This window comes from Pagrus pagrus (assembly GCF_965226575.1).
Source record: "Pagrus pagrus genome assembly, chromosome: 12".
NCBI lineage: Eukaryota > Metazoa > Chordata > Actinopteri > Spariformes > Sparidae > Pagrus > Pagrus pagrus.
The window spans coordinates 18,677,243-18,698,592 of NC_140196.1; the positions used below are offsets into that span (position 1 = coordinate 18,677,243).

At 41.7% G+C, this 21,350-nt stretch overlaps 1 protein-coding gene and 1 long non-coding RNA gene across 4 annotated transcripts in view; one reads left to right on the forward strand and one right to left on the reverse strand.

Annotated features, from left to right (window-relative positions):
- LOC311265921 overlaps positions 1-21,350 on the reverse strand; it is a 31,939-nt gene that overhangs the window by 9,110 nt on the left and 1,479 nt on the right. For all 3 annotated transcript variants that reach the window (XR_014623646.1, XR_014623647.1, XR_014623648.1), the window contains exons 3-4: positions 21,085-21,243; positions 19,901-19,971 (exon numbers count right to left, since the gene is read on the reverse strand). This is a non-coding gene — a long non-coding RNA (uncharacterized lncRNA). The remainder of the gene's footprint in view (positions 1-19,900; positions 19,972-21,084; positions 21,244-21,350) is intronic.
- On the forward strand, positions 5,049-19,894 carry jcadb (junctional cadherin 5 associated b). Its single transcript, XM_084368040.1, has 4 exons — positions 5,049-5,158; positions 10,236-10,668; positions 12,872-16,797; positions 17,473-19,894. The coding sequence occupies exons 2-4, from the start codon at positions 10,343-10,345 to the stop codon at positions 17,505-17,507; spliced, it is 4,287 nt and encodes a 1,428-aa protein (XP_084224166.1). The 5' UTR covers positions 5,049-5,158; positions 10,236-10,342; the 3' UTR covers positions 17,508-19,894.

Below are 21,350 nucleotides of genomic sequence, written 5' to 3' on the forward strand. Positions count from 1 at the left end.
AAAAGTCCAATAAACCCAATAATAGTAAATGTTAGAAACATGAGAAGTGTTTTTTTTTATCTTAAGACATATATAAATGCTCTATATACAATAATGCACATATAAAAAGTTTGAGGCGCTATTACAGTTTTAAAAATGCCTGATCAATACTGGGTCATCTTTGTTTAGTGATATTATAGCTACAGCACAAGCCTGAAACAAACTGGGAAGGATTACAATCAAATGCTTCATGTTGAAAAGCATTGTTGGTTGAAGCTTCTTTAATCAATATTTTTATATTAACTATGGATGGAATGAGTATACATAGTGTAAAAGGGATAACTCATAGTGATGAACCCACAGACAATTATCATTACAACCTACAGCCCCTAAACACAACACAGTGTTTTAGTGTCATTCAGCTAATTGTTTTATAATTCCTGAACAGAAAAGTCTGTAGTGTCATAAATGGCGGTTTGTACGACACATATGCCACGCCTTCCTCCCAAAAGCCTATCATGTGCTTTATCACAGCCAAACCAGCCAATCGTGTTTTTGCACTGACGCAAGAGCACAATTGAGATTCAAAACAGTTTCAGATGATCTGGTGTGGCTGCAGATGGACTTCTATAAAACATGGAAGTGGAGGATATCACGCTAATGCACAGGATTACCAAGAAAGGGGAGGTTATCCAAATACTGCATTGGTTTAAGTGCTCTGGTGGGATGAGCTGATGGCCTCGCGTCATTCTGAACTGAGCTGTAAAACTAAAACTGTGCACAGTGGAAGTATGCGAAAAATGTATTTTAAACCTTACTTTTTAAATTAATTTATCATACTAGACAGGTGATTCTATACATTGAGTTTTTATGTCCTGGTGACCAATGACCATTGAAAGTGAAATACCGTAATTGGTTTAGATAGGGGCCTGGTCTTGTTAGCCCGAAATAACTACTCAGAAGCATTCTCAAGATGGCTGCTGAGTGGCAAGACTTGTCTAAAAGGACTTTGGTTTTGCTTCACTTTGACTGCTCTCATCAGTCCTTCCAGCTGCAACTGGTAGCTGCGTTTAGCCCCCCATAAAAACCTCAGCTAAATCACTGACTGTACACTACCTGTCCAGCACGAAAAAAAGGACAAAGTCAGCGCTTAGCTTGTGAACACATAGAGGGGCATTTGGCAGCTAAAGAACTGAAGTAAGTGGAGACCAAAACAGAGGTAAAAGGAGATGCCAGAAACATGACTACAAATGGATCCTGTTGCCGCTGTGTGACGGCCTGGTACTAACTGGTAATAAAAATGCACTGTTAAGACTGTGAACAGAACAGCCCATTATGGAAATACAGACATATGGTAACTGGGTTAACTGTAAGAAAGCTAGACAAAAGGCAAGTATAGTCAAAACAATATAGCAGGTCTGCACAGTAACTGTGAAGTATCTGGCCAATGAATTGTTCCAAATTCAGGTATGAAAATCACCTCATGTACTGGTTCATAGTACTGGTCTGATTATTTTTCCTGCTGCTTTTAATGGTCCATATTCATGTCCGTTTGCTCACTGCATGAACCACAAGCCTCCACTATAGCTCTGTTACTAGCCACCAACCTTCTTTAAGTCTGAAACAACCTCGTCAGATCTTTCTTCCTCCTTCCTGTACCGCTGATGGGGAAAACATGCAGCAACACCTCCTGTATGTGTAATGAGTTCAATCTAAAGTGAGACATTCACCTCAAGGTAACAGCTGCTCTAAGAATAGGCACAAGTAAAGCACACGTTCAACCAATGTATAGAATAGTTTAATGTGAAGCCAGAAAGCTCTCGGTTAACAACACAGAACAGAAATTCTAGTCAAAGTTCATCATCTGACACTAAAAGAGTCCTTCTCACTTCCACAGTTCTTTTGTAAAGCACTCTTTCTTTCATGTCTATGAGCCCTTTAGTCGATTACTTTAAAAGCAGTAAATTAGAAGCAAAGGCCCCCACACAGTAAAAGTCAGCCTGCCATGTGAAGTAGAGCAGAGCTGATAAGGGTGTTAGACCACCCACTGTAGCATGCAGCAGGCTGTATGACGGGCTGTGGAAATGGCAAAGTAATTCTTCGTCTGCCAAAGAGCGTGATTCTATATCACACTGCCAAAGCATCAGGACAAAAACCACAGACTGTTTCTAAATACAGCTCACATTCAGTCGTGTCCTGGAGCAGGTGTAAGTGGAGCCTTGTCAAGATCAAACCGTGATCAGAGCAAAGCAAGTCTTACTCAAGATCAAGACCGAGACACCTGGAAGATTCGATTCAACATTAATAGAATAATCAGGTTTTTTTGGTTCTACAAATGCAGATGAAGTTGAGACAAAATCCACGTCTGGGCAAGACTCAAACAAGGCTGAGGCAGTCTTTCAACACCTCTTCAAGTTAAAAGGCAAAATTAGCTAAACAAGCTGCTAATTGGTAATGGAGTGTCTCTAAGCTGAAATATTCGACCAATATTGACCCTGTCTGTGCTCAGGCCAGAGTCAGGCCTTCACATCCCCTCGGGCAGTCGTACAAAAAAAGAAGCACTCAAGTGCTATAAGGAACATAAGCGTCCACCAAACAACACGTTATGTTGCCATAGAGATGGGTATTGCTGGCAGCGCCTTGACAGTGTGGCAGGAAGCAGGAGAAGAGCTGATACAGTGGTCTGTGTTCAGCAGGTATTCCTGGCTGGCAGTATTTAAAATGACCAGACATCCAACAAGGCCGGCGCATTAAGTGGTGGAATTAAGGTTTTCTGAAGCTCTTTACTAGCTGAGACAGTGTATTTAGTCGAGCTGTAACATTACATTGATTCTCTATTGATTGTATATTTCTCAACATGCTCCGTTCAGAAAATCTACAATTAAACAGAACACTTTCTACAATATTTGAACTACAGATGCAGTCCTTTGAACAGCGTCAAATTATTATTTAGATTTTTGGCTTTTGAAGGGTTTGAACCTGTGAAATTTCAATTAACACTTTAAACACTTGTGTTACTGTGGCTCGGGGCACCATCAGTTAAAGCGCGTAAACAAATTGACTCTGATTGTTGATGTTGGTTTTTACTCTTGTTGGGTTTTGGGCAAAGTCTCCGGTGTTACAAAGGAAATAACTGATCATTCAGTAAAAAACTGACTTATACTTAACACCTTGTTTGCATCATATTACATTTCGGCTTAATCCTTTTTTCAATTTCTACTCCTAATCCTCTTTATCGACTGCCCCCTTGCCCCTCAGAACAGAGTTACAAGGGAAATGGCAGAAATTAGCCACTATGAAACACTCTCATATGTAAGGTGGTGTTTATGTAAACAGATGCTACTGGACATTTCCAATAAGCCGACTTCTGTGGTGATTTCTCTTAGGTTACTGTGAGCTTTGAGCTAAAGTGTAGCGCTTTAAACCAAATCTCACGGTCGTCATCACATCAAAAAGCTATTAAGGCAATCGAGCCAACTAACAAATATCACCAACATATACAGATTCTAAATATAGCAAATCTATTACGATGTTTCCAAATTGTCATGACAAAACATCATTGCACTCTACTACTTCATGGCATGAATTTGAAATTTTACATTCACACAAAGCCCTCATATAGACAAAAATCTCACTGGTTTGTATGATTTCAGTTACAGTTACATATTCCTGTCTTGGTGACACAGTTTGGGCAGTGTGGGAAGCAGATAAGAAACAGTAAGGTCATTATTTAACTGGACCAGGCGGACAATCTGGACTGGAAGTGCTCTTTCCTTGGTTTTATTGCTGAAATTCAAAACTTTCTGCACGTCTGCCTCTCATGCACACAGAAGAAGCTGAAATCATGAACTACAAGAAGGATAGTGTAGTTTGTTATGCTGTTAAGTTTGATGTGTGAAAATGGTGTGAAATGCCTTCCAAGTACAGCCAGCGCAGTCGGGCTGAGTGTAGCAGAGTGTCAGCCGACTTGGCTGTGACCCATGTTTGGTTTACACAGTCATGGACGAATTTAGGAATGAAGATCAGCTGCAGGTTAGCTTTGGGCCAGTTTTAGACAGGTGCCTCATTCATGACATCTAAGAAAATAGGGTGTTGGGATCACTTGAACTGCTCTCCCTCTGTTCTAAACTGATTTCAATTAATTTTTCATCGGGACAAACCCAGCCAAAGGTGCCAATGATTGCTTGAAAATATCCCTGATCATGTATGTTTTCGTTTTTTGTGCAATATTCGACCTGAACGAAGTACTCATTGATCCATTACGGCTCAACTGCTCAGAAGCCAGGAGCCGCTGGCCAACCAGCACTGGGTCAGCTCCAAGATCTGGATCAACGTCAATTAAACCCCCTTGCTGAATGAGTGACAAAACAGAGAAAGGCGTTCATGGTGCCTGCTTCTTGCGTGGACCCCTGAGGTCAGACTTGAACACTTTGTCATCAGTGAGTGGATCACTGCGAGGTGCGCGTTGCCCCGTCACTCTTCCGAATGAGGGATCCCTCAGAGTGCAGCATGTCACAGTTGGCACAGGAAGGCCTGAGCCCAGCACATTTAATTAGCCAAGCTGTCTTGGCATTGGATGGGAGGGGGGACACACACAGTGACGAGTCATCAACATCACCAAGGGCGCGGCGCTGCTCACTGCCATACTGCACATCTAAAACTTAACAGGATGGGAAAAAGACGCATGGGCGTTTATGTGGAAATTTGTCACTGGGCGATGGAGTTTTTATTGGAAAATCAGCACAAATGCGCACACGCAGTGACTGACCTCTCTTGTACAAACACATAAGGTGTGTTCCTGTCAGGGTTTTAGTCCGCCAAACGTGTTTGACATGAGCAGATACACAGACCTCACTGCTCCACATGTCTGTATTAACATTCAAGTCAATATGCCAGATTGAATGGAAAAAAATGACTGTTGCTATGAAAAAAAAAAGCAAAGTTAGGAGAAACAGTTTGGAAGAAACCATTCTGACATCCCTCTCTGTAGCTGCCTGCATGTGAGGAGCCCACCCCACCTTAGCTGTAGTGAGGAGAGCCCAGTCCAGGCAGCCAGCAACCAGCGCGTCTCTGCCTACCAATAGGCATGCTCGGCTCAGGCTCTGTGCAGTGCTCTCAGTCTCAGCAGCTAAAGCTGGGCGCAGGGGAACTGCGACGGCCGCGCCAAGCATCTTCCCAGGTATGCGTCTCTCTGCCGCTACGCCCTTATTCGTTTTTGCAATGTTATGGCATCTTGCTGCATGCTGTTTCCCACTCTGCCGACACTGGCTTATTTCTAGGGAGGGGTTGCTGTTGTGCCTTTTTTTTTTTTTTTTTTTTTTCCTTCATCTGTGCCTCACGTAGCCTCCACGGTAGCGCAGGGCAGCGGGTCTTGGTAAACACTCACAGTCAGCGAAGACGCATCTGCAAAAAACCTCCTCGCTAACCGCGCGTTAACTTGCACACACCTCAAAATGTTCGCCCTTCGACAGATCAGCGCCGAGCCGCCGCTGCTGGTGGCGAGGCGGGGATGTGCGCTCGCCGCTGCGCTGCGTGCATTTCTTGGGCAGAAATTTTTGCAACGAGGTTATGATTTGGCCAAGCGGCTTTCGTCAAAACATGACCGCTGACTATATTTTCAACTTGTGCGTGCAGGTAGAGAGGTTTTTTTTTTTCTTTCCTTCCCCTGATAGCCGCTGGACTTGCGGCACTGGGCGAAGCAGGTATTGGGAGCTGATTTGAAAAATCATTTCATAGCAGTCAATTTAATGTAGGCTGTGCCATATAACACTGCAGCAGGCTATAGCAGGGCTATAATAGGTCATACTGTGTCTGTGCATAGACAGCCATCCCTATAACAGTGATTTATTATTGATAGCTGTGTGTTGTGATACAACGGATCTATTTCAGATCATTATTCATTCATACAGTGAGTTATCATCCAGGGAAAACGATGGTGAGGAAGATGTTTTTCAGATAATCAGGTGGACTTTGTGAACACAAAGTGCTCTTAATCATAAACGTGCTGAACTTGAGCTTTGAATGAGTTTGCATAAGCAGCTTTTTAATGATTAGTCTGGTTGGTGCTGCTCTGTTTTCTCTGTCACTAGGTAAGATGTAGGTACACTCCCTTAGCAGTTAGGGTGGTGCTGCCTGTTAGTGCTGATGTGTTACAGTGGCCACTACCTGTGCATGCAGTCTGCTAGGCCTGGCTGTACATTGGGGGCCTCCCTCCCTCGGCTCCCAGCGGGTGGTGGCCAATAAAACTACATTTCTAAAAGTTGAAAGTAAATCTGGACTCCATGTTGAAGTTGTGTGCAGATTTACAGCTGCACGGGAAAGTTATCAATGAAAGCTCCTCACGTGAACGTTGATCTTTTGTTCCCGAAAGCAGAAAAGGGACTCAACTCTCTAATTATCAGCTCGTGAACGACCTCAACGGCAACTTTTACAACAGCTGACCTTACTGTTAGTTCTCCTCACACGTAAAACTATCATATCTCTCAGCGAATCAATAATGTGCATGTGAAAACCTGACTGTGTTGTAATTATTGATGCTTCTTTTGTTGTTGCTATGCAAAAAAGGCCCATGTGCGATATTTCCACTGCAATCATTTGAAGCTGTGACCTTGTCAAAAAAGGCCACTGTGTGTCTGGTTCGCTCTGGTTCTCTGTGATAAAACTCTGTGTTGAAGGAAGCTACTTTTTCTATACGAGTCCATCTTCACTGGTCATGACTGCGCTTGGATTTGGCTAATTCAAGAAGCCCTTGAGTTGATTTTTGCTTCATTTACCACACTTCCTATTCACTCCACTTGGAGAGCTTGGAGGACTTATACATCAGAACCTCTGATTTTTCATGTAATTTTAGAGTCTCGGGCTCGTCTAGTCAGTGAAGTTACAATGACATTCATAAACATGTGTTGTCCTTGAAAATATGGTTACACACTGTGTGGTCTTAAGGTGGAGATTTTCTGCTGAGCCTTTTACATCTGGATAGTATTAATTATCTCCAGGCTATATGTAGAGTGTTACAGTGAATCATGCAGTATGAAATAAGCTCCTGGGCCAGGGGCTACTCCTAATTGCAAAGTGGACAAAGTTATGGAGTGAGAAATGTTAAGGTCACCTTAAGGTCAAGAGAAGAGGAGGGACGCCTTCCAAATTATTTTAACGAAATGGTCCTTTATATAATCAACATCTTGCATCATTGGTGTAAATTGAGCAAAATATTAAGTTACTGACTGTTTTCTTGGTTTAGGTTAACTTTTTCTGGACTGGCTTCTTCTTTATGTAATTAGTCGATCAAAAGAAAATAAATCAGCAACTATTTTAATAATCGATTAGTTGTTTTGGTCATTTTAATGCAGATATGCCAAATATTTGTTGGTTTCAGCTCACATAGGAAGATTTTCTGCTTGTCTTTGTCATATCCGACAGTAAATGAAATACGTTTTTGTTTTGGACTGTTTTGGGAGTTTGTGATGGGATTTGGCTACAATTATATACTAAATGATTAATCATGAAAGGTCTTATTTGTGAGAAAAGTTTTGCGTCAAAAACTGACGCTTTGGGATGGTAGGTCGGGTCTGGCACCATCCCAGAGCATCAGTATTTGATGAGTTGGGAATGAGACTCAAAAATCTACTTTTCTTACAAATAGAACCTTTAATCCTGATTAAATACAAAGTCTTTTTTTAAATTATAACATCAGTATTTATTAAATACAGTAAAAAACAGTATAAGTATATGTGAATCTTTTCAAATAAAATATCATTTTAATAAATTCAATTCATAAATTGATCATAAATTGCATAGAAAAGAACATCAAATTTCTTTTAAATAGCTTTGAGCCCAGAGGAGGGACTCCTGTAAGCTTATTTAAGTGTATTAATTTGTTATTAAGATATCTTTTGTTCATGATAGACTATGTGACCACACAGTGCACTACAAGAACAGAGGCTCCTTCACTGAGTTATATTAAAATATGTAGTCAAAAACTAAAAGAGATGAAATATTTCTAGTTTCAGTTAAAAAATAAATAAAGGTGTTGTTCAACAATCAACAATTTTGGCCAAGTGAGTAGTTTGTAAGTCTATTCTAACACTTGCGTCTTCAATTCAACACGGTACTTGTCCTTTAAGTGACACCTTCATAATGGAAAATGAACAGCGAGCCACAATTCAAGTCCAAACATGATTAGCCAAAATGCTAATGTGTGCAAAGCCTTTGATCACCGTGTTACTGTTTTATAAGCCATCCACTGTCATCTCCAGGCAGGACAGACTGTTATAGCCACTAATTAATGTATCAGACAGGCAGGGCTGCTTCTGCATTCACATACACACAGACAGTAGAGGAACTTAGGAGAGTAGACACTGCATATAAAACTTTTAGTCTGTGTTCAAGCATTTATAAAACAGCAATCCTCTTTTTTTAACCTACTTGAAATACTGAAATGAATGGTTGATAACGGTTGATTGACGGAAAATGAATCATCAACTGTTCTGCTGTGATTGTTTTTCAAGAAAAGTGCCAAGTTCCCATTTCTTAATGAGGATTTACTGCTTTTCCAAGTCTTTTGTGATTGTAAACTGTCCAACTTTGGGTTTTAGATGGCTGGTTGAACAAAAAAAAGCAATTTCATTACATTTTTTCTCAATTTTCTGACATTTCGCATACCAAACAAATGATCAGTTTATGAACTGGAAGATTTATCATAAAAGATAATTACCATCAGTTGACTGGTTTTAACTAATTTTATTGTAACAATTTGGCAAATACCTTAAAATTAATCTGCTTTATTTAGTATTTTAAACACAGTGATAAAATCTGAAAGAAGTGCTGTAAACCTAAAAAATTGTTAGGTTGGTTTGTTGTTTAACAGATTCAGTTAAGTCCACGTCTGGTGTGGTTGTCTTGAAAGTTTTGAATGGTTTGGGTTTACAAGATCCACAGATTATATGCAGAAATAAATACAATCAGAATGTGCTTGGGATGTAAAACCTTTTTTTCCCTTTTCATTAAGATGAAATAAATGGTGAATATACACTTTTCTAGAAGAAAGGATCGTGTTTCAATATGGCACAAAATCTAACTAAAGATTCATTTTATATGAGTTTGTTTTTCTTATCATAAATGAACTTTACTTTCATTTCACTTCTGTTAGACCTATATTTCATGTTAATTTTATTTTTTTTGCTAATACAGCATGTTAGAGTTCAACTTTGAACTGGATTTTTATGATTCAGGAGCTAAATCACTTTAATCACATGTAATAAATGTACCATCTTTTTTCCTGACGACATTACAAGCTGAACCACTGGCAGCTTGCACCATGCATGGTGACACACAGAGACAAAGAGCAGTATACATTATGTACAGTCGTTTGTATTGAATATTCCTTTTCCAATACAAAATGGTTGCAGCTGTAATAAGTTACCAGAAATGCAAATATTTTATGCTAACTATACTGGGGGTAATACTGTAAGAGTATCTGACACAGACTGTTAGTACGATGAGGATTTTTAATCTCTTCTATTTCCCTAATGTTGAAGAATTACTTTGTAGTTTCTGTTAATATACGCAGTTATTCTTGTCTACTGGAGGAAGTACACCATTGTCTACATGCATAGATTAGTAAAGCTGTCTAAATGCCGAGCTGAGTGTCTAGAGAACAATAACAGTGATTGTATTGACTGATGACAAATGTTCCACCTAGAACCTGCTTGTGTTGAGGTCAAATCACATTTCCCACTGTATTTATCCCAGACAAAGGGTCGAGGGATCATTATGTAGGCAGCTGTTTAATGGATGGGAAGAAATCTTAACGTTATACAGTGGTTTCAGACAATTTGTAAAGATGAAAGGCTGTTTTTGAAGGGAGGAAGGGTGTGGCTAACAACACACATTTCCTGGTTTCTAGGTTAGGAAGAGAATTGTCCATGTTCAGGAAAATCCCTTGAAATAAAAAGATGCAGTCTTAAATTCTTTAAAAACGTGGGTTGTACATTCCAGAGTTGCCCTTTGAGACAATAATGTCTGCATAAAAGACTGTTATGTTTAGCACATGATAATGTTTAATTTAGAACACTCACTGACGTTTCAACATAGCACATGCTGAAAAAGTAACGCATTAACACATCTTGAAAGGCAAAACAAACATCTGTATTTTCTGACATCAGCTCGTGTGTTGAAAATGACACATCCTCGATTTTGGCGCAAGCAGAAACAATTTGTTCACATGTTACCTCTTCCTTCCCCTGTCCTCCCTTTAGTGATGGCCTCTGCTGAGCAACCGTGCTCCAGCTTCCACCAGCAGCACTGCGCATAAGGCAACACACCCACCTTTGCCCTCCTGCCCAGAAGTGAGAGAGACACCACCATGTACAGTGTGGAGGACCTCCTCATTTCGCACGGATATAAATTACCCAAGAGCGGCCCTCCGTCTGCCACGCCTTATGACAAGCGCCCCGCTGATTGCCAGCGTGAACTTGTGGACAACAGGGCTGGCCGGGGGACACTGAACGGGTATGAGGCGGACCGGGGGGCATCTATCACAGGCATCTATGGCAGCAGGCAGGCACTGGTGAAGAGCTACCCCGCCACAGACAACGAGAGCGGGGAAAGGATCCTAAGGAGAAAAGAAGTCGGTATCGGTATCCTAGGTGACGCTCAGCCCTTGGGTGATTCTCTTGCCACAGATAGTGGGTGAGTGTTTTTTTCCCCTCTCTTTTGCGATCCCCCACACCCTTTACCTTCCCTTTTTTTTCCCCTCTCCCCCTTCTCACTGGGGCCCTTCGGTATTGCATGCAAAACTGAGTCTGCACTGCGCAGGGTTTTTTTTCCCTCCTCTTCCCTTTCCCCTCCTTCCAGAGCTGCAGAACACTCTGGCTGCAGCAGCACCACTGACATGTCTTATGCTGGGATATGAGGAATTATGAAAGGTGCCTTTGCACTCGTTTGAGTTGTTTACATGCCTGCACAGAGAGGTGGCTTGTGTCTCTGTGGAGCCCACCCATGCACTGGTATCGTCTCCACAGCCTCCACCAGGCAGGCAGATGTAAACAGCAGCACTAGACAGTGAGCAAACTGAGGAGGACTGAACATGCCTCAAGACAGGCGCGTAATCACTCCACTGTAAACACTGGCACACTGAATCACGCCCAGCACGTGCTCTGTGATGTAAGCATGTTGCTGGGCAAGTGTGCACAGCGCGGCTCCCCTCAGCCATACAGTAGCATATGCTGCTGAGGATGATCCATTGACTTTGCAGCTTAAATGAATGAGTACAGTGACTAACACAATGACTTAGTGCAGTGCAGATATAAGATGAAGCTCTTATGAAGGGTAATTGTAATACATTCTTATTTTTTAGTTCTGTCTTATTAATTATTAGACTGTATATTTTACACATATTTATTATGTGTATTTATGATATATTTTACAGCTATAGATTTGTCTGTTTTTTAAGGAACTATTAACTGCAAATCATTGCCTTTATGTGGCTGTATCATAAATATAAACCAACTAGCCGGAGAAAATACAATTATTGATTTATTTCATTTGACAGATCTGATGGTTACATTTGAATTTCAACGAGGATTTCAAACCCACACTCCCTCGTTTCTTTATAACTGCCTATAATCAGGGGGGCTTAAAACATGCTTGAATGTGACTGATAACCTATGGAAATTCATGGATCTTCTTTATTTAGCTGTGCTGTTCCACCACACCAAGAAAATTACCACGACTGCCTGAGAAAATTAGAAATGTAAAATTACAACGTAATTCAACAAAATGACCCTCTTGAAGACAAAGAACCGAAGCTCTGTTTTTTTAGACTTAATCTGTTATGATTAAGTATGCTATTTCTAAGATAATTGTTTTGGCAGTGCAACATGCATTACAGCAATATCCTGCACATAAGAGGTAAATATGGAACCATAACTAAAATTATCTCCAGGCGACACTGCTTTATCACACTACAGTGGAGACACTGTTTTAAACCTCTCAACTGTCAGTTGTTACACACTTGCCAAGTTGTGTTAAATTCAGCTAGCATTTTTACAATTATTTTATTGCCTTTGATATTGCACATGCACCATAGCAACAGTCAAAAAGGTCCTCTTCTCCTGATTTTCTCCTGAATTATGTGTTATTGTGATGTAGTGATGCAGAATGCTTTAAAATTTAATTGTCTATGGGTGGGTCACACTGTATTTCCTATAAGGGTACAGTGCGATCCTGTTAAATTGAATTATGTGATCAATTAAACAGGGGGAAAGAAGTGTAGCTTTCATGTCAGATCAGGTAATGGGATATTTTTGCTAAGACTTTCTTTAAGAGCCACAGTTGCTGTCCAGATGACCAGCTTCCAAGATAAGGTCAGCACAATTTAATATGCAGATCATATTGCAGTAGCATCACAATTTCATGGTTTCTTCAAGGGACTTGGAAGCCGCTGACTTAAGCACTTCTGTCTCATATGTGCTGGCTCTACTTGATTAAGTTGCTTTGGAAAGCCAATACTGCCAAAGCCAAAACACATGCTTGAGACTGGCATGGACATGTCACTTCTAATGTTTGGCAATTATCAAATCTCAAAAGGGTGGTGAGCTTTATTATGTTATCATAAAAACTGACATAATACTCCTTTGATTTATTTTGTTTAGGGGAAATATCTTGATTGCAGCTGGTTTAGTCTATCAGTCCTTTATTTTTAGTGTTTCTTTTAAACTATGGAATACTGGCAAACTATCAATCATATGAAATAATATTGCCTTTCAGACAATATTCTGTGATTATCTGCGTGTCGAAACCTACCTAGCAACTTATGTAACTTCGTTCAGCAAAGTCCACCTCATTCTCCTGTAACACTGAGAAAGTCTTACTCACTTTTCGGTCTTTGCAGGTTCTACGATGTTCCCAGTTTGACTTATTCAGAGCCACTGAGCTATGACGAGAGGGATGTTTCCTACTGGCGGAGGCGAGGCCAGGACTTCAGCATCCTTCTGGACTATGCTGATGGCAGGGAGCTGAGGGCCTCTGCTGGCGCATGGAGGCCACAGGCCCTGATTACAGCAGAGGAACACAGAGCGGAGAGACAAGCGCAGCAGCTATGGGAGGACATTTCCTGGCTGAGGGACCTGGACGCAGCCCCTGGTCAGCTAAGGGTAACTGGGGAAAGAAAGTGCCAGAGCCTCGGTACAGAGGAGTGGAGGCCTGCTGTGGGCCTGGGAAGGCAGCTGTCAGATGGGGATGGGGATAGGTGGGCTCTGGACCAGTACCGCCTGAGGACACCAGAGGGTTTTTTCCATCCTAGAACTAAAGCAAAGTCTCAGTCTCTCCCCAGAGTTTTGTCACCTGATAGATCAATTGGCAGAGAGCTCATTCCATCCAGGCCTAGCCTACCTGATAGACAACAGAGGATAAGCAGCACTGTCTTCTCTGGGCCCTATAGTAGGTATATCTATAGTGGTGCTGTTGTCAGGGACCGGTGGGGTAGGAATGCTGGGCCAAGCAGCCATGTTGCACTTTTACCAAAGCCCAGGTTCAGCAGGCCTTTAAAGCCTCCGTCATATGAGATTCACCAGCAGACTAGGGGTAGCGCAGAAATGCTTGCTATAGAGCAGGGTGCCAAACAAAAAGAAAGGCCTATCTTTTATCAAAGGGGAGGGGATCTGAGACAAGACTATTTCGCACAACACTCTGCCATCTCTGGAATGGAGCCCCCTGGCTACATCCCACCCCCGTCTTATAAAAGAGCCCCACCCCCAAGATCAGTTTCAATCAACCGCAATGAAATGGCAAATCTAAGATGGAGGGCGGAAGCTCTGCAGATGCCAGGCTCAGATCCAGGAAGGTGGTTTTCCAGACATGCAAGTAGTTCATGGCTGGAACATTATGGAGATCGTGCTGCATCCCAGGCAAGTGGTTCATGGCTGGAACATTATGGAGATCGTGCTGCATCCTATCGAAAACAGGTACATTCTGGACATGAAGAACCACCAGTTCATGCCCGTCAATTACCCACTGAAGACCCAAGAGTGAAGCAAATCTCAGGAGGGCCTAGCGGAAGTTCTCTCACTGACTCAGACAAGATCCGTAACATCAACAAAGAGACTCCACCCGCTAAGATTTTAGGACAATCTACACATGATAGTGCCTTTCCTCCCCAACAGGGGCCAGCTCTCAATACTGACAGCCGAAAAACAGCTCTCACTGACAACGACAGCAGATGGTGCAACAGGGGATTAAACAAAAAAAGTGACAGTGTAGCTCCTGAACAAAACCGTACTCAGTTTTTTCCTTCATCTATTCTGGGCAAACCACCACCTCCCCCATGCAAGCCGGCTGACCAGGGTGTCCCTGAAACTGTGACAGAAGTAAAAAAGGTGGAACAACCCGAGCCACCAGAGAAAGAAAAATCCAAGAATCTAAAAAAGAGACTTAGTGAGACAATTTTTTGTTTGGTGTCTGTCCCTGTCACTCCAGCGCTAACTGGGACAATGATCCGTGATCAGAATAACAACAATGAGAAGTCACCAGACCCAGCGGATAGTCCTAGTGACAATAAAACTGGCCATTTAACAAACCAAAGTCTCCAAAGCACATCTTCAGCTGAAGCTGAGCTGCAAGCACTTACTGGTAGCATAGCGAGCAGCAAAACAAGCAGTAGAGCGAGCAGCAAAATGTTTAAAAAAGTACCCTGTAGACCTCCTAAGATAAACCATTACAAGGAGATGAAACTGTCGGGAACCTGGCCTGCAAACCAGTATCGAGACCAGGAGACACAAACTAGCCCAGAGGCCCGAAAACCTGCCTCTGAAAACAAGGAAGCACAAGAAGACCCTGTCCCTCCCGGCACTGAAGTCCCTCCTGATAACAGCGGTGTAGTGGGCACTGCCTTCAGTTTTCCTATAAAGGGAGTGAAGAGCCTGAAATTGTCAAGCAACAGCGCCTTCTCCCTGACATCCACCTTCTCCAACCAGCTGAACAAGAGCACAGCTCAGCAGCCAGCAGTACCACCCTCAGGAAATGCGGAGGAGACCAAACCAGCAGCAAACAGTGGGAAGGAGGCCTTTGAACAGTTCCTGCTGAAACCGGCCAGCCAGCGACCATGGGATGCTGTCAAGGAGCTGGAGACCATCAAGAAAGAAGTCCAGGATCAACAGCAGCAGCAGAGCAGCAAACAGCCCAGTGTTGACAAGTGCATAGAGGACCTCAACGAGGCCTACAAAGATATCTTGGAGCTAGGCACTGCCAGCAATAAAGTCCCAGATGGTTCTGTTCAAATCCCTGAGCGTATCAAAATCAGATTAACATCAGAACCTCTCAACAAGCCCAGCAGCCTTAGGCGCAGTGCAGTAAGCTGGTCTGTTGACCCAGAATACAGGGAAGTCAAAAGCGCCTTCTCCAGGCCTGCAACAAAGTCGGTAACCTTCAGCAAGCAGCTTAGGGAGGAGCTACCTGTCCCACCTCGGGAGACAGGCTTCAGAGAATACAGGGTTGTTGCGCATCTTTCGCGCAGACGAAGCAACGATGGCAGGACAGTGAAACTAGACCTGCCAGATGAGCCTATCGAGACACCACTTTGTGACTTCAGTCCAACAACGCACACCACAGCAGCTGAGGTGCCATGGGCAGATAGACAACCCATGCAGGATGCCTCTACGCTCACTAGTCCTCCTGATTATGAGGACATATGCCAGACTTTGCGTCAGACTAGAGACCCAGCGGATGCCAATAAAGCGTCCACAGGCAATCTTAAACCTAATGACGGAGAGCAACTTCAAGATCTCAGTGTTGACTCAGAGGAGGATTGTCCTATTTGTAAGAGAGAGCTTGAGAATCAGCTGAGACAGGGCCCATTGCCTCCACTTCACGAGGAAAACAGCTCGGACAGCTCGGGCAATCAAAATGGCAGTCCACCACAACGCGCTGCATTAGAAAGTCCAGCAGAAGATACAACACAGGAGCCAAATGACTTAAGTTTGAATCAGTCAGGGTCTGATGGTGCTGCTGAAACAAAAGAGCAGCATTCATTGATACAGGATAATGTGGAAGGGGGTGAAAAAACAGACAATGCTCAGGCAGAAAACTTGGACGATTCGTGCACAGTTAATCCTGTTGAGGGCGTACCAGCGGATGGAACAAAAGAGGAGAGTGCATCCACAACATTAGCAACTGATGTGCCTGCAGACCCCCAACTCACAGAGGAACAGAGTGTTAGTGACACAGTAACTAAGGAAGTAGAACTAGGAGAGAGGGAAGCCATTACAGGAGAAATACCTGAGGGCAGTGCAGACAAACAGACAGCTGAGGTGAAAAGTGAGTGTGAGGGGCAAGACAATGCAATGCCTGATGACAAGCTGGAGCAAGAAAAGAAGCCATTTGCTGTCCCAGAGCATAGACTTGGTTTACGGACTCATCTGGGGCGAGACCACCCAGGGTTACCAGAGTTTCCGCCAGATAGACTGCCACTTTCAGTTCCCCCACACCTAGACCGCAGGCTGTCTCTTAGCTTGGAGGGGGAGAGGAGGAGCAAGGGCCCCTCCCAACGAATTGAAGCGTTGCAGAACAAGCTGGCTATTTCTCCAGGTCGGGTGGCAGTTGAGCGCATGGCCCGGATGAGGGAGGTGGACGTTATGTATCGCATGAGGCGCCTCAGCATCAGGAGTACTGACTCTGGGGAGGGGGAGGCAGAGACAGAGGGGGAGGGCAAGGACGAACAAGCAGAGGAGCCCCAACCTGACAAGGAGAACGATCAAGAGGTCACCCATTCCCAGCAGGTCTCTGAAGAGACAGTGTTGCAAGATGAGGAGTCATCGCTCTCAGGTAGGTTAAGAAAATTAGAGGAAAGAAAACTTTGACTGAAAAATTTGTTTAGAGGATTGTCTGTACAGCTTTACCCAAATTTTTTAATTATCAAGGGTAACGTTAAAAGTGAAATTAACTATTTCTCTTGTGGTTCTTGGTCCACAAAGATTCTGTGGACTACAGAATTGTAACAGAAAAAGGAAAATACCAGTGGAGTTACTTCAAATATTTGTTCAATGCATCACACAATTTCCCTGTCCCTATTCACAGATTTGTTATGCATGCTTTAGGAAGTCTGCAGAATAAACCTCAACTGAAACTGATAATTCCATTTTTTATAAGAATGCAATGTTTATTTATTTATGGAGGTTGCAAGATATTAAAATTGGAGAGACTTACTGTCAATGGGCATTGCTGTTAAAGACACCTCCACAAGATGGTGTCGGTGCCAGACAGTGCAAGTCTTCTACCCTCCTCAGAGAATTCAAATCTATTAAATATATGCAATACAATTATGTCACTGAATTATAAAATAGAATAAATTTGAAGCTTACTTGAAAACACATTTCATTGTCCTGTCAAAAAGAATATATTTGTGTTACTACCTGTCCAGTTTAGATATTTCAGTTGAATATTATTATACAGTACCAGATGCACTTTTTCTGAATCAATATCTTTTTCTTTACGTCTCAGAACCCCATGATCCCAGCCGAGTGGAGACAGAGTAGAAAGACTGCGTCCATCATCTCCATCTGAGGTTTTTAGCTCCAACACTGTGACCTGGCTGCCTACTAGAATGCCTTCATCTCATCTTGACACTGAAATGGCCTTCTTGTCCGACAAGAGCATTGTGTACACCCTCACCCTCGGCGCTGCGTTGACTACTAAGAGTGCTGTTCCACTGCCAAAGGGAGCTGCCCCTTTAACTTGTGGGGCAACTTCCTACCCCGAATCCCTCCCCAGCCTTCCCAAACTGACTTCCCACTACCCCATCTGTCCTCCATCCCCAATCCCATCCTCTTATAGGGTTCCTACTAGTTAGTCTTCTTGTAGCGGCTTGTCCTTTCTATTCTATCCTCCCTATGCTTTTCTCATTGGCAGACATTATGCAATTCTGTCGTGCATATTAGAACTCCTAAAATGTCCATAGTGAATACAGTCGAGACATTTTTTGCATACTGAACGAATCTGTTTGTTCAAGGGCGAGCTGTTAAGGATATGAATGTAAGCATTTATGTTTAACCTAACGTAGATATAGAAGGGTTATTGTCACAGACCTGTTCTTTTGCATTTAAACTACACCAAAATAAACTGCGCATCTGATTGTCGTGGTGAGGCGACAGCTGTTTTAGAACTGGACATCACTGTCTCTGGCTCAAGAACTGTTTTGATTTTCAGATGAGATCAATCAGCCTTTCTTTTTTTAAAATTTAAAGACATTGTGCCCTGCCTCATTGCTTTTGTACACACTGCAACCATAACCCATAGGGCTCTTCAGTGAAGAGTGACTCTGCACCACATGACATGATAGATCAGTGACCTATTATACAATATATTGGTTCTACACTGGAGAGGGAGTGTTGTCTTCTTTAACCAGATGTGTTAGTCCCCTGAACAATCCGATGTATAGCTCCCATTTCCAGGTAATTTCAGGAAGCAATAAAGGCACGGATTGAGTTGAAGTGTTGTTTGGAAACTTTGATTAAAATTAATGATGGATATAAGGATATAGGACAAAAAAAAGATACGTAGAGCAATATTGTTGTACAAACAGCTCAGTGGTTTAGTGGAGCTACCTGTAGGCACCATTGTCAGAAGTTTTTAATGTGAACGTGTCATTGAAATCATATTACAGGGATTTGGAATCGTGTCAGGGTATATGGGCGCTTAACATGGGGTGGGTGCTTTACTTCATGATATATATCAATGTTCATACATCTGTATCGCAAAGAGACAACATTTCACTGAGTATTTATTTTTCTTATCATCGAATTGTTAATCAGTTTGCATAATGTACAAAATAAAGTATATTTTAAATATTTTAAGAGATATTTTGTATTTAACCATGAAATTTTATTTCTCCACACTTATATCAAGCTGAAAGTATCACATGTCTGTATAGTATCATATTGAGAGTATACATAATTTTCTAGTGCTTTAAAATTTAACAGAGTGATTTAAGAAGGGATGGCCCTGTGGTGTGCCTTGATCACACGATTCGGTTTCAGTGAGTGATAGGGTTCATCAGTGCCAGTGTTGATGTGATGGAAACTTTTTGATTGTGCCATGATTTCCTATTTGATAGTGCTTTTTCATACGCTAACAGAGTCAATGTTGGACGCTCCTTGTGATATTTGATACATCAATCCATCTCAGCTGTATCTCCTGTGTTGGTGGTCAGACATGGCCTGTGTCTTATTTTTGTCTTTGTATGTCTTCCAGTTCAAATCATGTATCGTTCTGTTGTTTGCTCTGTTTCCTTGCAACATGTTTAGAAATAAAATTGGGAAATTTTTTTCTTTTCCTTCCTTCCACCCTCCCTATCCTCTTTCCCCCCTCTTCTGACTTCCGTCTTTCTTTCTTTCTTTGTTTCATTCATTACAAAGCGTGTTCACTTTGTGTAAACTGTTCTGCTGTCATCAATACTTATTGCACTAATGAAAACAATGCAGTATGCTGTTTTTGGCAAAAAACCACGTACTTGCAAATAGTATGGAAATAAGATTTCTTTTTTGAAAAAATACAGGGGTTTTTAATAAATTTTAAATTGTAACCTATAACCTAAATAAAAAAAAAAACTTCTTGTGGATAAAGGCATAGTTTGCAGTAACATGGTTTTTGTACAAGAGCAGCACTGCATTGGTGTAACGTATCAACAACAGATTTATAGGAATCCCTCACTGTTTAATCACTCATCAAGTATCACTTAATTGTTATGTAGCATTTTACAGTTGTAGCATTTTATCAACTCAGACCTTTGTCTTAGTATTTCAAACATTTCTTGTAAATTTGGAATAATCATGTCGCCTTATTATGTGTGCATTACATTCTACTCCAGGCAATGCCAAATACTAACGTACTAAGCACTGTTGCATACCTTAGGTTTTTACAAACAACTTACTGTTCTGCCATGCCTCTGGCTGGAGAGGTGCAGTAGCATTGTGGATAGTTTCTGCTCTTCATGCTGTTTATCTGTAGGAACATTGAATCAAAACTGTGAACTTCAAATAATACAAAAAGCATCATTTAAAAAGAACAGAATGAGATTCAGTGTTTCAGGACAAGCCCATAGTCAGCATCACAGGGAGGACAAGCTGGCACGCCCATAATTACTAACATATCTCATTTTCAATTCATTTTGAAGACTGAAAGGCTTTGCCTCGGTCTTGTGTGTAAACTGCCCCAGACGACATTTAAATAGCTATTTCAGTACATACGCCCCCTCCCCCAATAATTGGCATGTCAGGTACACTTGAACATAGTGTCATTTGACTTTTTGTACTGCAGGTTATGTGCAACATGAAGTAATTATGCACACTTGTAATATTTTCTATTTTCATATGAGATTTAAGTGCTTTTTGTACTCACTGACATCTTTTTTTCTTCCTTGCATGAAATGCAAGAGAGAGGAGGAAAAAAAATGTTTTTCATAAAATATATTTGCATTTGGTACTCCAATAGTAAAACCGGTGGGCAAAACATTACGTTTCATAATTTACTTTACAAAACTATGCCAAGTATTTAAAAGCTATTTTTAGAGTAAATCAAAAGAGAACTCATTCATTTTTTTTCTTTAAGACATGCCTTTCTCTTTGTATCTATAAATATGAGCATAATCCATAGTCATATGATTGTGCTACTGTTGTATGATACTGCAGTCTGATTCATAAATAAACTCTTTGCATGAAATTAAAGTGTTTGTGATCTTTTGCCAAGGGGCAACCTACAGGAAATGTTTCATATACTGTATGAGGTTTACAAATCCATGGAGGAAACTAATACTTTTGTTGTTCTTTGTAGAATATTTTAGAAATAAAATGCAACTTCTTCACCCTAGACTGTATATAATTGTATGGGAAGCAAAACAAATAGTACTAGTAGTCAACAGCAAGTTCAGAAAGAATGCTGTCATAATTGGTCTCGTTTTTTAAAGCATAGATGTTTTATTTTCAAATGAAACTCCTATTAGACTTGGCTTTTCATTTAAAAGTAACATTCAGGCAAAAGAAAAACAGCGTATGCGCACAATTAAGTGTGTCTTTTCACACATGTACACTTGTGCACTGGCAATTTCAGCCCAATTACCCTGCCAGGCTGTCGCGCTGAGCTCCACTTGCTCGATCAAAGTGATGGCAAAGACAATACTTGAGCTGAACCTTGTAAAAACCTCCCAGCAAGCTCTCTGAGGCTTGGATGTCATCCATACTCAGATGCTGTTCAAATTCCCCTGTGTGCCATCGTTTTCTAAAAGGAGAGTGAGAAGTCTGATTAGTACTTACTCTGATGTAATACTTTATTGATTCCTATATAGGTACGCTGTCTTTTCACGGACATCCTAATGCTTTGCTTTA

Bases quoted from the DNA above. Each gene is read 5' to 3' on its own strand.
- jcadb (XM_084368040.1), top strand. From the start codon at position 10,343: ATGTACAGTGTGGAGGACCTCCTCATTTCGCACGGATATAAATTACCC. The intron at 10,669-12,871 runs GTGAGTGTTTTT...CGGTCTTTGCAG, and splicing joins TCTCTTGCCACAGATAGTGG to GTTCTACGATGTTCCCAGTT. The intron at 16,798-17,472 runs GTAGGTTAAGAA...TTTACGTCTCAG, and splicing joins TGAGGAGTCATCGCTCTCAG to AACCCCATGATCCCAGCCGA.